The 14,673-nt window shown below is 51.8% G+C and overlaps 1 protein-coding gene across 3 annotated transcripts in view; it reads right to left on the bottom strand.

The window, feature by feature from the left end:
- Hrh1 (histamine receptor H1) overlaps positions 1-12,681 on the bottom strand; it is a 90,938-nt gene extending 78,257 nt beyond the window's left edge. The window contains exon 1 of one of the 3 annotated variants that reach the window (XM_052720850.1): positions 12,332-12,681. Coding sequence is in view for 2 of the 3 variants with exons in the window: in XM_052720848.1 (XP_052576808.1) it covers positions 11,913-12,012 (100 nt within the window). In the remaining variant the exon portion in view is untranslated. Of the gene's footprint in view, positions 1-11,805; positions 11,878-11,912; positions 12,310-12,331 lie in introns of those variants that run through there. The other 2 variants (XM_052720848.1, XM_052720849.1) reach the window with 2 other exon arrangements.
- Between the last annotated feature and the right edge of the window lie 1,992 nt (positions 12,682-14,673).

Below are 14,673 nucleotides of genomic sequence, written 5' to 3'. Positions count from 1 at the left end.
CACTGTGATGGATGACAGACAGAGAACAAGGGATCAGTCACAGCCCTGTATCCTCAGACAGCTCAGACCCTAGGGAGACAGATGGCGACAATAAGAAATAACGTGTGTGGCAGACGCAGGTTCTGGAGTGCTGTGAGGCCAGAGAAGACCCTAACCCAGGCTGAGCATGATCAGGGTGGGCTTCCTGGAAGAGGACACATGTACCCTGAGTCCTAGAGCTGGAAAGTGGGAGAAAGTGTGTATGTATGTGTCGTGTGGCTGGATAAGAGCTAACAGGGGTGCTACATGTCCCCAGCATGAGCTGGCAGTGTAGACCACAGAACGTCTGCCACCCATCCAGCTCCAAGAGGTGTAGACTCCTTTTTGTTCCACAGGTGAGAGTGCTGAGTAGAGACGGGTTAAGTACTTTCTCCTGTGCACAGTTATCAAGCGGCCTGGTCAGAGTGGGCCCAAGCCATGCTGTGCCCAGGGCACTCTGCTGTCTATGATCTCAGTCCTAGGTAAGCTTTCTATTGCAGTGATAAAGCACTGTGACCATAACACTGTTCCCAGGGAGGAAAGACTTTATTTCAGCTTATAGCTTGTAATCCATCACTGAGGGAACCAGGGCAAGAGCTCAAGGTGGGAAGCTAGAGGTAGGAACTGAAACAGAAGCCGTGGAGGATCACTGTTTACTGGCTTGCTTCCCATGGCTTGCTCAGCCTGCTTTCTCAAACACGCAGGACCACCTGGCCAGGGTGGCACCACCCACGTTGGGCTGGGCACTCCCATATCAATCAATTAAGAAAATGCCCCCACAGACTTGCTCACAGGCAAACTGGTGTAGGCATTTTTCTCAATTGACAGTCCCTCTTCCCGGATGACCCTAGCCTGTGTCAAACTGACCGAACTAACTGGGACACTGTGCGTGAATCCATGTGATTCTGACATTTGCTCTCCTGCCAGAGCATTCATCAGAGATGTCTTTCTTGGTTCAACCTAGGGCTCATTCCTTAGAATAGCCCTAGACATCATCCCTGGGTTTGGAGCAGGAGGTGACATGGTCAGATTCTACCAGAGAATGATCTCAGGTGATAACAATGGGCTTTGGGAGGTGGTGGGACAGCTATCAGGGGTCCCGTAAAGGGAAGATGAGGTCTATGCTAAAGTTAGGGCAGGGAGTGTGTCGGGAATGGGCTTGGCAATCAGTGGGATGCTGCCACCTGTCACCTATGGGGACTGAAGTGCAGAAAGGATGTCTCGGGATGTCTACCATACCTCTTAGGGGCCCAAGCCCATTTGTCCAGCCCATGGCAGCCCTCCAGACTCCACTCCCTAAGCACACTCCAGCATATGCTCCAGCCGAGTGAGAGAGTGCCACTCCTAGCTCCCCCCAAAGTGGGCACATGGCACTGTGCCTGCAGAACTCTGAATTCCCTGCAGAGGCTCCACCCATGAGGAGAATGTCTATTCTACCCTAAGTCCAAAATCAAAACCCCACAACTGAGTCCCCACAATGAAGAACAAGATCAGCACAGTGAGCTATCCGAGAACACAGCTTCAGCACTGCCTCCAACCAGGGCTGCGGGCCCATGCCACCTGCCCAGTGCCCATTCACTGGCTCCTAAGAGCCACCGGGCTTCCTTCTCTCCACAGCAGTCTCCTCTTGCTCGGACCCTCCACCACAGCTTTCCAAAGTCAACCAGAACCTTCAGCCTCAACGCTCACCTCCTTGGGTGGCTGAGCAACAGGATGACCTCAGGAAGGAAAGGCTCTACTGTGCAGTGCCCAGAGCTCAGCTCCTTGTCTGTCAGTAGGATGGGAGCCCCCAAAAGCCAGTGACCTGTTTCTTCCATCCTCTGCTTACACAGGTAATAAGCCAGTACCCAACACCCTGGACTGGCACGCCTCCCTGCCCGAGCTAAGCCCGACTATCTTTTCTACCTCTTTCCACACAATTGGACACACACACACACACACACACACACACACACACACACACACAGATCTAAAAGGAATTGTGCAAACAGACCCAGTCAGAGCTAGCTAGGTAGACAGCCTACATGCTGCCAGACTCTCCCCAAGGAAGGAGGGGGGCTGCCCGGCCAGCGGCCAGCACCGCACCTGGGCAGGAACCCAGCCAGCTCTGCCTTCCAGCCACACTCGCTCTCGAGCCACGCTGACTGACAATCACAGTGACATTTTGTTCTCCAGCTGCCTTGCCTTTTATCTTCATTCAGCTGGACAGAGCCAGGGGGGCTGGGCAGAGCCGACTATTCACCCAGCCCCCCCTGTAGGAGGGACCACGGGAGGAAACACCATCTATCTCTGTCTCGTGTTCCTAACTTGCTAATGGAGGGCCTCAGTCAAGCCCGGTGCCAGGTGCTGTGAGAATCAATCGATAAATTACCGACAAATATTTATTGAGCTCCCGAGGCAATAGTGAAAACAGCTTGTCTCTGTCCAGGGTTTCCTACTCCCGGCCATTCAGCTCCTCAGTCTGAGTGGCCCAGGGCCAGCCCTGCATTAAACAGAGACACTGTGGTGGGCTGTGCAGCCACGTATTACCTTTTAGCTTGCACTGGGTAGGTTTTTATTGTGCACCTACTAGGTGCCAGCTGCTAATAAAGTCACTGCAGATGGAAGGGATGCCAGCAGATATGTTCCTATCCTATAGGTTGCTGGGAGTTGTGCAGACAGTCAAAGAGAGAAGGATCAGATCATGGGGTGGGGGTGAAGCAGAGCAGGCCTCCCTGAGGAGAAGACAGCTGGGGACTGAGAGATGGGAAGATGCAAGCCTTTATAGGACCTGGGACACTAGGCTCTCAATAATGCTGGCAGATGAGTATCACTGTTATATCCCTCTTCCAGATGAAGAAACTGGGGCCAGGGAGATTAAAATGCTTCCTTGCAAGCTAAAGACTGGAGTTCAGGAGCTGGGGAGATGGCTCAGTGGTTAAGAGCACTTAACCAAAGGATTCCCAACACCCATATATAAGCTCACAACCATCCACTTCCAGGGGATTTGATGCTCTCCGTCTGTGAGCACCAGCACACACATGCATGCATGCAGTCAAAACATGTCCAGGATAAGACTCGGAAACCCCAGTGATGACCACCAAACCCACCCGCCCCTAGGTTCTAGCATGCCTTACTAGAGCCTTCCCCTAGGGAACCTCAGTAACACAGCCAGTAGCACTCTTCCAGCAGCTCAGTCTCTGATGACATTTCCCTGACATTCAGGGACAGGGCCATACCACTACAAATGAAAAACCCAACAAAATGATGGCTGACTTCCTGGCGGGGGCGGGGGTGTTCCATGCAGCTGTTCATTAATCAGCTTATTTAATATACGTACACCCCTGTTGCAGATGCTTTTCACATACTCTCTCAAGCTGCATGACTCATTTAATACTCATAAACGATCCTGGCAGTAAATTGCTGGGTGTCACTGAGTGACAGGGATGTGGCAGCATTCATTATCGGACACATGTTGTAAGGCTGTTCCACTGCTGTATGAACACACCAGAGTGTCAGAGGCAGCAGCACACCCAGGCTATACGGCATGAACTGTTGCCCCTGGCTACAAGTCAGCACAGCCTGGAGTGTTCCAAATACCACAGGTGACAGTGATACAACTGTAAGTATTCAGGCATCTGGACGTGTCTAAGCTAATGTGGTTGGTGGTTGCACACCCGGAATCCTAGCACTTGGGAAGCTGAGGCGGGGCAACACAACAAGTTCCAGACCATCCTGAGCTACAGAGTGAGACTCTATCTTTTTTAAAAAAGATCATAAATAGGAGCTGGAAAGCTGGATCAGTAAGTTAAGAGCATTGGCTGCTCTTGCAGGGAGCCTGGGTTCAATTCCCAACACCCACATGGCAGCTTACAATCTTCAGCAACTCCAGTCCCAGGGGATCTGATGCCCTCTTCTGGCCTCCTCTAGTACTGCACACATGAATATACATACAGGTAAAATTTCAAAACACATAAACACTTTTTTTAAGGAAAAAAATTAATCATAAATAAATAATTGGAAAAATCCAGATATAAAAAGGTGCAGGCAAAATATGGGAAACAGGATAAAAACATGGGTCACCTGCTCTTGCTCTTACAGTGGGTGGATCCTACATTGCAGAGGCTACTCTGTGTCATCGACTGTAAAGCCTACGGAAAGATCTATTCACTTCCACAGACATCAGAAATATTGTACATGCAGTCTCTGTAAAACTGGTTATCACGTTTAGAAAGTTATTTATTTTATGTGTATGGATGCGCTTACATGTAGCCTGTGTACCATGTACTTGCCTAGTGACCATGGAGGCCAGAAGAGGGCATCAGATCCCTCTGGAACTGGAGTTACAGGATGTGGGGAGCCACCACATGAGTGCTGGGGACTGAAGCCAGGTCTTCTGCAAGAGCAGCCAATACTCTTAACCACTGAGCCATTTCTCTAGCCGTGTGTGTGTGTGTGTGTGTGTGTGTGTGTGTGTGTGTGTGTGTATGTGTTTAATTGGCGGTGGAGGTTGTTGGGTTTTTTTGTTTGTTTGTTCACTTTTGAGGCAGGGTCTCGTGTCTCCCAGGCTAACCTCATACTTATTACATCACTAGCCAGTGATGACCATGAACTCCTGATTCTCCTACCTCCAGCAGCTAGTGCTGGTGTCACAAGCACGTGCTATCATACCTGGGCCTCTTGATTATCATTATTATTATTGCTGTTGTTATTTTACTTTTTAAACACTTTGCTAGAACTTAAGGCATAAACACATTCATTAGCTGAGGCCTTGCATTCTCTCATCATGTCTGTCTGCCCCACTGGAAAGTCTGATGGCAGGGACACACCTGCAACTGTCACCTCCTGTGATGACAGTGTCTACTCGGCCTCACTGTCATCTATGAGACGCCGGCCGACCATCTTTGCCTTCAGTTCATCTTTGCCCAAAATATCATATGGCACGAGACTACTGTCACACAGCCCATAATACAGGGAGGGAATCAAGACAGACAAGCCAAGGCATTTGACCCGGACACCATCTGGAGGGTCATGGGACCAACACAGAGCTCTATGTCCCCAGTCCTGACCCTTGGCTGGATTGGCAAGTGGCACTGTACAGCTGAATCTGTGTATGCGACAGTCTCTCTGGCCTTTTCTGCCTCAAATGTTCTTGTTCTCAGGGAGAGATGGGAATGGCCTGATTTAAATGCAGGATCATCCTTCCCCCAGATTCATACAGGGAGCCTTGGGAAACACTAGAAAGAGCAGGGTTGCCTGCAGCCCTCCAGGGAGCCTGGAGCCAAGTTACCCAGAGTGAGACCCCTGAAGAGGGGTCCCATTCAAAGCCTTAGGGCCATGAGTGTGGCCCAGCCATGGCTCTGTGCTTCACATGAGCCCAGGTCAAGGGACAGCAGTGTGCATTTACTTAATGAGGATCAGCGAGCCTCTTCAAGAACAGAGAAACGCCAGTGAGCAAATGAAAGACGCCCAGCTGAATGAAGAAACCACATGGAAATTGCCTAGAAAAGCGGGCAGCTGCTAGCTTAAAATACATTCGGTAGCTATAAAATACATCTGGGTAGGCATTTGGTAGCTATAAAATACATTTGGTAGCTATAAAATACACACTATACAAATAGCCCTCAAATGTGCGGCTCAGTCCCCACTCCTCCACACCCCCTCTGTGCCTGCACGGACCTCGGAAGGCTAACCTTCCGTCTGCTCATCCACCAGTCTGCCTGTTCCCTGCCAGCAGTGGCCACTTGCAGGAGAAAATAGAATGGGTGTTCCTTGCCTAACTCCTTCCCTACCTTGCCCCTGAGGGTGGCTGAGGGTGACTGAGGGTGGCTGAGGGTGGCTGAGGGTGACTGAGGGTGGCTGAGGGTGGCTGAGGGTGGCTGCATGTTCAGGTTCTGTGCTGTGTGTGTTTGTTCCTCGAAAAACAACACCCTTCTCTCACCCAGGCTTACGGGTAGGACGAAAACAAACAAACAAAAACCCTGCTCGCCTCTCCCTGATGCTTGAGGCAACAGTCCCTTGGTCAAGCTCCCCTTGGCCAGGCTCTTTGCAGCCACCCCGTTTCCCGCCTCTGCTGACTTCTCAAGCCAGTGGGACAACATACAACACCCCAGCCCAGACAGAAGCCTGCAGCCAGTGTCCAGTGCGGCCCATGCCGGCGGTGTTCTCCGGAGCGGCGTAGCGGTCCGTCTGTAGCTCTGCCTCCCCAGAGTGATCCGGTTCTGACACGTGAAGCAAGAGAGGGAAGAAAAGGAAGCAAGAAAGAGAGGAAGGAAGATTCCATAAACAGAACGGGGAGCCTAAAGGAAACCTGCTTTAAATAGGTAAGAAGCAAATCATCTCACTGTGAAACATGAAACCACTGAGGATAATCAACTAGAACCTTTGCTTTTCCTCATCTGGGAGAAGTAGGTAGTAACCCCCCACAGTGTTGTCACAGTGACTAAGAAAGATGATCCGAATTAGTACAGGGCCTGGCACGTCTATCTAAGAAGACCAAGAGAAGATTCCAGCTGGGAAACTTGGCCCTATCTAGCTACCCAGAGGAGTGGGAGGGGGTGTGGAAGTGAAGTCAGGAGCAGACACAGTAGTGGGTCATTAGGTGCGGGGGGGACTGGCAGAGGGGTCCTGCAAACACTAACACGCTAGGAAGAGAGGCCCTGCCACCAGCTGGAAGAGGATGGATGCGGGAGGAAGTCAAGTTCCTCAGTCTCTGGCCACGGGAGAATGATGAATCACCAGCACACAGCCTGTCACAGCAGCAGGCTCAGGAGGAGACTCAAGCGCAGCCCACAAGCATTGGGTTTCACCTGGGGCTGAGTCTCCTCCCTCTGGGGCCCTGGGTTGGCAGACCCCCTCATTCAGTGTGCATGGCTGGGCTCTCCCCATGCCACTCAGGCAGCCTCTGGGCATTTCTGCCCTAGGCAGTTGGAGCCTCTCAGTGCTGGAAAGTTCCTCTCAGACTTGGCTGAGTGGCTGGCTTCCCCACCCTCCTCTTGTGTCTCACTGATGACCTCCAGCTTGGCTTTCTTCCCCACCCTCCAACTGTGGCCTCACTGGTGACCTCTAGCAAACACCCCAGGAAGAACAACACCCTGCTTCAGCAACTGCTTCCAGCACAGAAGAAAGTTAAACCAGCCAAAGTCTGATAAATACGCTTCAATATGTAAATCACCAGGAATTTCACTCGTGCACTCACATTCCAATCCTATGCTAAAAGATCGTCTGCAGAGATGCTGCAGGATGACACAAGGTGCGTTTATGCCAAAGAAGCAAAAATCAAGGCTTATCAGGCCACAAGAGTGGGGAAAAGATTATATGATCATCCAGGCTGATGTAGGAAAAGCATCCTTAAAATGTCTACTTCCATTTACTAAGAAGAACAGAAAACTAGACACTGGGAATGAGAGGGACTTCTTCAACCTGACAGAGTGATTTACCACAAACCTAGAGTCAAACTATATTTAGTCTTCAAATTAGAACAGCTCCTGCACTGCCCCAGCAAGAGGCACAATGCCCATAGACACTTTAATTCACCACACTGAAGTCTTAGGAGGAACAAGAGAATTAGAAAGAAAGAGATGAAATTGCTCATTGTATCTTCTACCATTGTATATGCCATGCTTTCTAAAGAATCTACTAGGGCAGTTTTTAATTAGTAAGAGGTTTGGCAAATATTTCTGGATGCAAAATTAATTTGCAAAATGCAAATGTAGTTCCCTAACAAGAAACTAACAGAACTTTAATTTAAAATATATAAATGTCCAACAAATACAACAGCCTCAAACTATCAAGTACCTGGGAATATAGCTAACAAAAGATGTATTGAGTCATCAGGAGAAAATTAAGAACTCACACTATGAGCTGTTAAAAACGGTTACCGAAACCCTCCATTGAAAAGAGGTACAATGTTCATGGAAGACTAAACACTACACCTTCTGTCCTCTAGAGGGCAACAGAGGGCTTGGCAGTAACAACTGGGACTTGGAAATTGGAGTAACCTGTGTCCTCTTCCACCAGGGGCAATGCTCTGGGGGGAGCTGGGGAGCTTTGGATGGAAGGTCCAGCCAGCCCTGAGTCACAGCAGGATATCAACATGGGATTCCTGTAAGAAGTTACTCAGTGGCAGCGACCCACCCAAGGAGACCTATTGGAGGCAGAAGCAGGGGTGCTGTGGCCCATTGCCTAGTACCTCCTGTTTATCGCCACTGCTGCCAGCCACAGCGCAGAAGGACCCGAGGTTCCATTTCATATTGCTTTTAGACTCTGGCTTTGGTGTGTATTAATCATGTTTGTAGAAATCACTAAGATCATTTACACTGTTGCGTCAACCTCGGTTTCCTCACCTGTAAAGCAAGGACAGGGATTCCTGCCTCAGCGTCAGAAGGAAACGGACGTGAAAACACTCTTGTAGTGCTAGCTAAATACAGGACCTTCTTCTGGCTAGTACTATTGCTTCTTTGTAGTTCGGGGGTCAGAGACTAATGTTCTGTTTCTTAGCCTGGACAACAGTGTCCTCCCTTCTGTCCATCTATCTGTCATCAAAGGCATCACAGAGTCCTTACTCTGGTCATAACATTTCTTCGATCAATTCTCATAGCAACCCCTAGGGAAGGTGTTGTTCTATCTGGCTCCGTTCTACAGATGGGAAAGTCAAGGTTCAGTTCTTCACCAGGCATCCGTAGGTGCCTTTCGTGGAACGGGGGTACTTACCAAGACGGACACAGTCCCTGCTCTACAAGAGTCATCCTCTAGTTGGGAACCCATCCAAACCTCACTAACAAACTGGAAGAAGAGCCCACATCCAAACTCAGCTCCACTGGACACCAGCGGCTACACTTTGAACTCATCCCCGGAACTGCTATCATCTCCCCACTTCCACTCCTCATCTTTAACGGTACAGTGGTTGCTAACACACATTCTTCTCGCAGCAACAAGGTGCAAGAGCCCCTCCCTCACCATGCAAGCAAGCCACTGGGGCCAAGCGAGAGCTGTCTGCTTCAGTCCGTGTGATCCTCCTGCAGGATCATCAGAGAATTACCGTGGGGTTGATGAGTGCATAAAAGAGGGGAGGCATCCTCCAGCCCCCACCCTGGACAGCATCAGCAGCATTGTTTCCTGAGAGAGAGCCACTGAGTCTTCTGCCACCGTTAATGGCAGAAGTGAGTCACTTATAAGATACAGCTTTGTTATAATTACCTCCTGAGATTCAGCAATGCTCCGAGTCACCGTGAAAGAGAGGGCAGCGGGTGACTGGGGCTTGAAGGATCCTCTGCCAGGTACGGCTTTCAGACAAAGCATCTTGGATCAGGAGCAATTATAGCTAATGCCCAGTCTGAATGCTAATGAGAATTATTTACAATTGCATGTAATTCTTTGCCATTTATACACTCAGCTGGTTTTTCTTTTCTTTTCTTTGCCTGTCTATCTCTGAGTTAAATCTGAGGAACAGGATTACTGGTAGTAAGGAAGATTCATGGCCATTTCACAGATGAGAATACTGGAGTCCATGGTCATTTGGTTCTCAGGGACAGAAATGGGTTTCAACCATGTGTGTCCTTGCCTGGGAGAGGGCCTGCAGACCTCTGAAGGCACTCTCCTTGATCAGAAGGCATGCAGCAGCATCACCACAGCCAGCTGCACACTCTCAGAGGCAGTGGCTGGTGTCCTCTGTTGGGACAGCTGTGTGTCCTCTGTTGGGACAGCTGTGGGCAGATCTTGTGAAACAGACCTCACGCATGCCCTTTAACCCTGTAATTGTCAAGAGACTCTTGCCTCTCCATGGGGAACCCAAGCAATGACCACAGGGTTCAAATCCAGGCTGAGAGACAGGAAACACCTTCTTCGGCCCTCCAACTGGAGACTCCCCAAGTCCCTCCTAGCCTGGCCACTTCCTTTTAGAAAACATCTGCTTGAAAACTACCCTGGATCCAAACCACGCAAGAGCATAAAGTTCAAGCTGCAAGGTGAAAGCGACAGGCCCGGGGATGCGGCGACAAGGGCAGCAATACCTGGGGCTTCCCTAGGACCTGGCGCAGGGCTGGCTGGGCGAGGAGTCTTCTGCCTGTTAGAGGCTGAGGAGGACTTTTGAGGCAGGCAGCCTCTAACTAGATTGGCCCCATTTTGCAGGTGAGAAAGCAGGGGTAGGGGGTGGGGATCTAGAGATGTAGCTCAGTGGTCCAGTGTTTGCCTAGCATGAACAAGGCTCTTGTTAATGTTAATAAAAATCAAAGCATCAAGCATCCCAGTGGCCAGGAGCTCACAGGCTTGCTGTGCTGAGGCCGCCAGAGCGTCAGAGTGACAACAGCCGCACTTACATGGCACTCTGGTAAATTACAAGGCACCGTTACAGTGCCTTGTCAACGTGAACACAGTTAATTCTCTCACCAGCCCAGGGAGGAAGGAACCATGAATACCTCCATTCAAAAAGTGGGAAATGGAAAGAGGTAAAGCAGCTTGTGACAGCACATGAGAGACAGCATGGTGACCGGACCCAGAAATGCACCTACGACCTCTCTGCCATGCCTTAGTACTGAGGGAAAACCACTGTGTTTCTGCCAGGCACTCCTTGACTATAGAAAGGAAGGTGTGCAGGTGAGAAATTCACATACAAAATACCTCCTCACCACACTCAAATCAGGGCTGGGGACTCCTTCCAAGCCAGGACTGCCCAGGACTGTTCTGAGGGTGGAGGGTGCTAGGGACCCTGGCAGGCAGCTCTGGGCTCTGCACAGCTCTGAAGTTATAGATGGGTGGTACCCAGCTACCTGCTGGCTCTTCAGGTCTTTGTCATATTTGAAAACAGCATCAGGCAAACCCTGTACTTCACCAGGGGCAATGTTCTGGGGGCAGCTAGGTGGCCATGGACTGAAGGTCCAGCAAGCCCCAAGTCACAGCACGATATCAACATGGGTGAGCAGGGATTCCTGTAAGAAGTTACTCAGTGGCAGCGACCCACCCAAAGAGACCTGTTGGAGGCAGAAGCAGGGGTGCTGTGACCCCTGTTGCCTAGCATCCCTCTACTGTTTATCTCCACTGCTGCCAGCCACAGCGCAGAAGGACCTGAGGTTCCATCTGCCACCTGAGCTTCACTGATAGTCCAAGACACAGGCAAGATTGGTACTCAATCCCCACTCCACCACGGACCAGCTGGCCAACTCTAGGCAATCTAGTTAACCTCTTCGAGTCTCCACCTATTGCTCAATAATGGTGCCTTGCACGGCTGCTGTATAAACTATGTTAATCCACAATCATCTCCCGTGGGCTCTTGCTGTCTCCAAGGATTGCTAGTGACCCCCAGGAATAAAGCCAAGGGTGGGGAATTCAAGCCCTCCCTGTCAGATCCCCACCTCCCTTCTCCTTCATGTTCCAGTGACACACTTCACTTGCGCTCAGGTTCCTGCCCTCCCTCTCCCCGCCCCCCAACATCGGAATGTACTCTCCAAGCGCCCCAGCCTGGGGATCTTCTAGCGGGATACTACCGGGATACAGCTCCAGTCGGTCTGAGGTAGGAGCCCCCTGCCGGAGGACAGCAACCCTGCCTGGAGCATCCCTTTGTGCTCTGGTTCCAGAGCAACCCAGCGTAAATTCCAGAATTTTGTATCTCCCAACCCTCGTCCCGAAACGGCAGCCCCCACGGACCTCTGCCACCAGAATCCACATCCTGGTCACAGCATCCACTCCCCCCCCGCCCCCGAAAGGATCCCTTCTAGTACAGCAGCCAGAAGAAGATGGTACAGCCAGCTGGGAAAGAAGCGAGCGCGTTCTGATGCCTTTCATACCCAGACACCTGGTTTGGGTTCCACCTACCTAAGTAGCCTGGATTCATCCAATTTAGGTTGGAGGCGCTTCTCTGCGGCACAACTTTCCCTCCCCGAGCCTCAGTTTAATCCTCTGTAAAGTGGGTATATTAGTACCTGGGTCCTGGGAATTCAGGAGGATTTGAAAGATAGTGGATGCCCGCAGCTTGGCACGGAGATCGCACCTCCACCCAGGGGCTGGGTTCACCGTTTGCATCAAAGTCAGACCCCGAGGAAGCTCGGGGGGCCCCAGAAGCGGCCCTCTGGCCCAGGAGTCGAGAGGCCCACGTGGATCGGCGCGCCTGGCCCAAGCCGGAGGAAGCCACAGGTGTTTGTGCGTCCGGGCGCAGTAGCCACAGCTCCGCCATCCTACCCAGGCCGCCGGCGTCGCCAAGGCACCCGGCGCGCCCACCTCGTGCGGCCACCTGCGGGGTGTCCCCGCCGCCCTGCGGGGGCGAGGACCTCAGAGCCCGGTCTGAGCGCATCCTCGCCCGCCGCCCGGTTCCCGCCCCTGCCCGCGCCGCGCTCCGACTCACCCGCGCCGGCTCCGGGGAAAGTTTGGCCGCGGCTGCCAGGCTGCTCGGTGCGGTTGGCGGAGGCCTCGGGGGTGGCGGGAGCACGCGGAGGCGGGCGCGGGGGAGGAGCCGCCGAGGGGCCCGCCCACCACCAGCCCCAGGGCACCCTCCCTTGCCCGGCTTCCACCGCCGCGCCCCGGGTCCATGGCCGAGCGCTGCTCTGGGCAAGAGGCCAGGGATGAGTCGGAAGCCTGGTGATGGCACTGCTACCTGCACGCGCACCCGAGCGCACGCAGAGCCACAGACCAGACTCAGATGCGGAGGAGCAGACAGGATGCTCCACAAATTCAACCACAAGTGGACGGAGGAAGACACTAGAGGGATCAGTTTAAAAAAAAAAAAAAAAAAAAAAAGTGTAGCCGGGAGGTGGTGGTGGCGCACGCCTTTAATCTCAGCACTCAGGAGGCAAAGGCAGGCAGATCTCTGTGAGTTCGAGGCCAGCCTGGTCTACAGAGTGAGTTCCAGTACAGCCAAGACTGCACAGAGAAACCCTGTTATGGGGAGAAAAAAAAAGTGTAACAGTGAGACTCCCGAGGTTTAAAACCACGCACCCTTCTGTTTCTCTCTAGGCCCTGAAGAATGAGGTCTGTCTGCCCCCCTCCTTCCCTTCCCCCTCTCTCCTCAACCTGCAAGTGCAGAGCTGGAATCCAGAGCCTTGCTCTGAGCTACTCAAGCGAGTTCAACTTTCACTGTACCATCTCACTTAGGAAGAGGGGATGGACGTGTGTGTGTGTGTGTGTGTGTGTGTGTGTGTGTGTGTGTGTGTGTGTGTGTGCGCGCGCGCGCGCAGGTCTCCAGTGTGGAACTTGTACTGTTTTCATTTTCTGAGCTGGGAGAGGGCATTTTTCCTTTCTTTGTCCGCCTCAGGAAAGCCGGTTTAATGTACAGTAATGACTTCAGATGGGAACGCTCAGCAACCGGAGGGCAGCCGAGGGAGGGAAGAGACTCCTCCTTGCTATGACAGCCTGCCTCCTAGAAGGGGCTCATCCTCCTGTAGTAGTGAGTGCTCATGGGAATGCAGGCTCAGCATTCCCCAGGGGGCTCATTTCCACAGACCTGCACGGTAGCCTTAGCCCCGTTTCTGTCCTGTGGGCCCATCTCTGTTCCCAGCACTACAGGTGTGCCTTGTTTAAACCTCACACCACATGAGAGGAAAGGAACAGTCATCATCCCTGTTTACAGACAAGGAAACGGAGGCCTAGAGTGGCTCTGTAGCATCTCCGGGGTCACAGAGAGAACTGCACTTCTATCCCACCCAGCCTGAGCCCAAGGGCCAAGGCCAAGCCAATCTTCATCTCAGTGGGGCTACTGGCAAGTTCGGTGATGTCATCTACACGCAAGGCTTACTTGGTACAAACCTCACTGTAGCCCTAGCCCCTGAGCCTGTCTGTGCCTGTCTGCAAAGTGGGGGCTCCAGATTCGTTAGAAATGCCATTAGGAACCCAGAGACATGTGACTGAATTCAGGACAGCTGTTGGGCCTGGGTACCAACCCTGCCTGACTGGTGTGATTCAGAGAAAAGAGTTCCCCTCTCTGACCTGTACCTTAGAAGACCCAGGAGCGCAGGAATCCACAGCAAGTTCCTCCCACTTCCAGGCTACTCTCGGGCCTTGGTATTTACACTTTGTGGGACTAATGCACCCTTTGGAACTGAGTGAGCGACTATGTTGCACCTGTTATAAACTGTAAGGCAAGATATTTCCTCCCCACAGCTGTAGGGAGTGCAGAAGTCAGGGGGAGCCTCGGAAATGGTGGGGTTCCTGTCATCTCTCTGCTTTCTGAAAGTCAGCAAAGGCCTGATAACTTGGAATTCTCTCAAGGAGGTTTCACTTCCTAAGGCCTACTTAGGCCTGCTCTACACAGGGGCAATTTTAGGAAAATCAGCATTTTAGAAACAATGTGTTAAGACGTTATTTGAAGCCTCTGGTGATTTTTTTTTTTAATCTTTGCTGTGGCATTTGTGACTGACAGATCACATTGTAACCTGGGCCGTGTCTGTCTAGGGTCAACCACCTAGCAAGAGGCAGGTCGCAGGTGAAAAACTAAGGCTAGCCCTCCTGTCCTCTGTCCTGTGGAGACTTTGGCCTGAGAGCTTTGCTTGGTTAATGGGCCTATTTCTCACAGCAGTTCTAGGAGGCGGCTCTGTCTTCATCTGAGGGCTCAGGATGATGCACACACCTGTAGTCACACACTTGGGAGGTAGAGGGAGCAGGGGTTTGAGTTTAAGGCAACCTAGACCACACAGTGAGATCTTCGTTTTTTTGTTTCATTGGTTGGTTGGTTGGTTGGTTGGTTGGTTGGTT

Source organism: Peromyscus californicus, unplaced genomic scaffold, assembly GCF_007827085.1.
Source record: "Peromyscus californicus insignis strain IS unplaced genomic scaffold, ASM782708v3 Scaffold_6__1_contigs__length_162567912, whole genome shotgun sequence".
Classification (NCBI taxonomy): Eukaryota; Metazoa; Chordata; class Mammalia; order Rodentia; family Cricetidae; genus Peromyscus; species Peromyscus californicus.
This window is presented reverse-complemented; position numbering and strand designations above follow the sequence as displayed.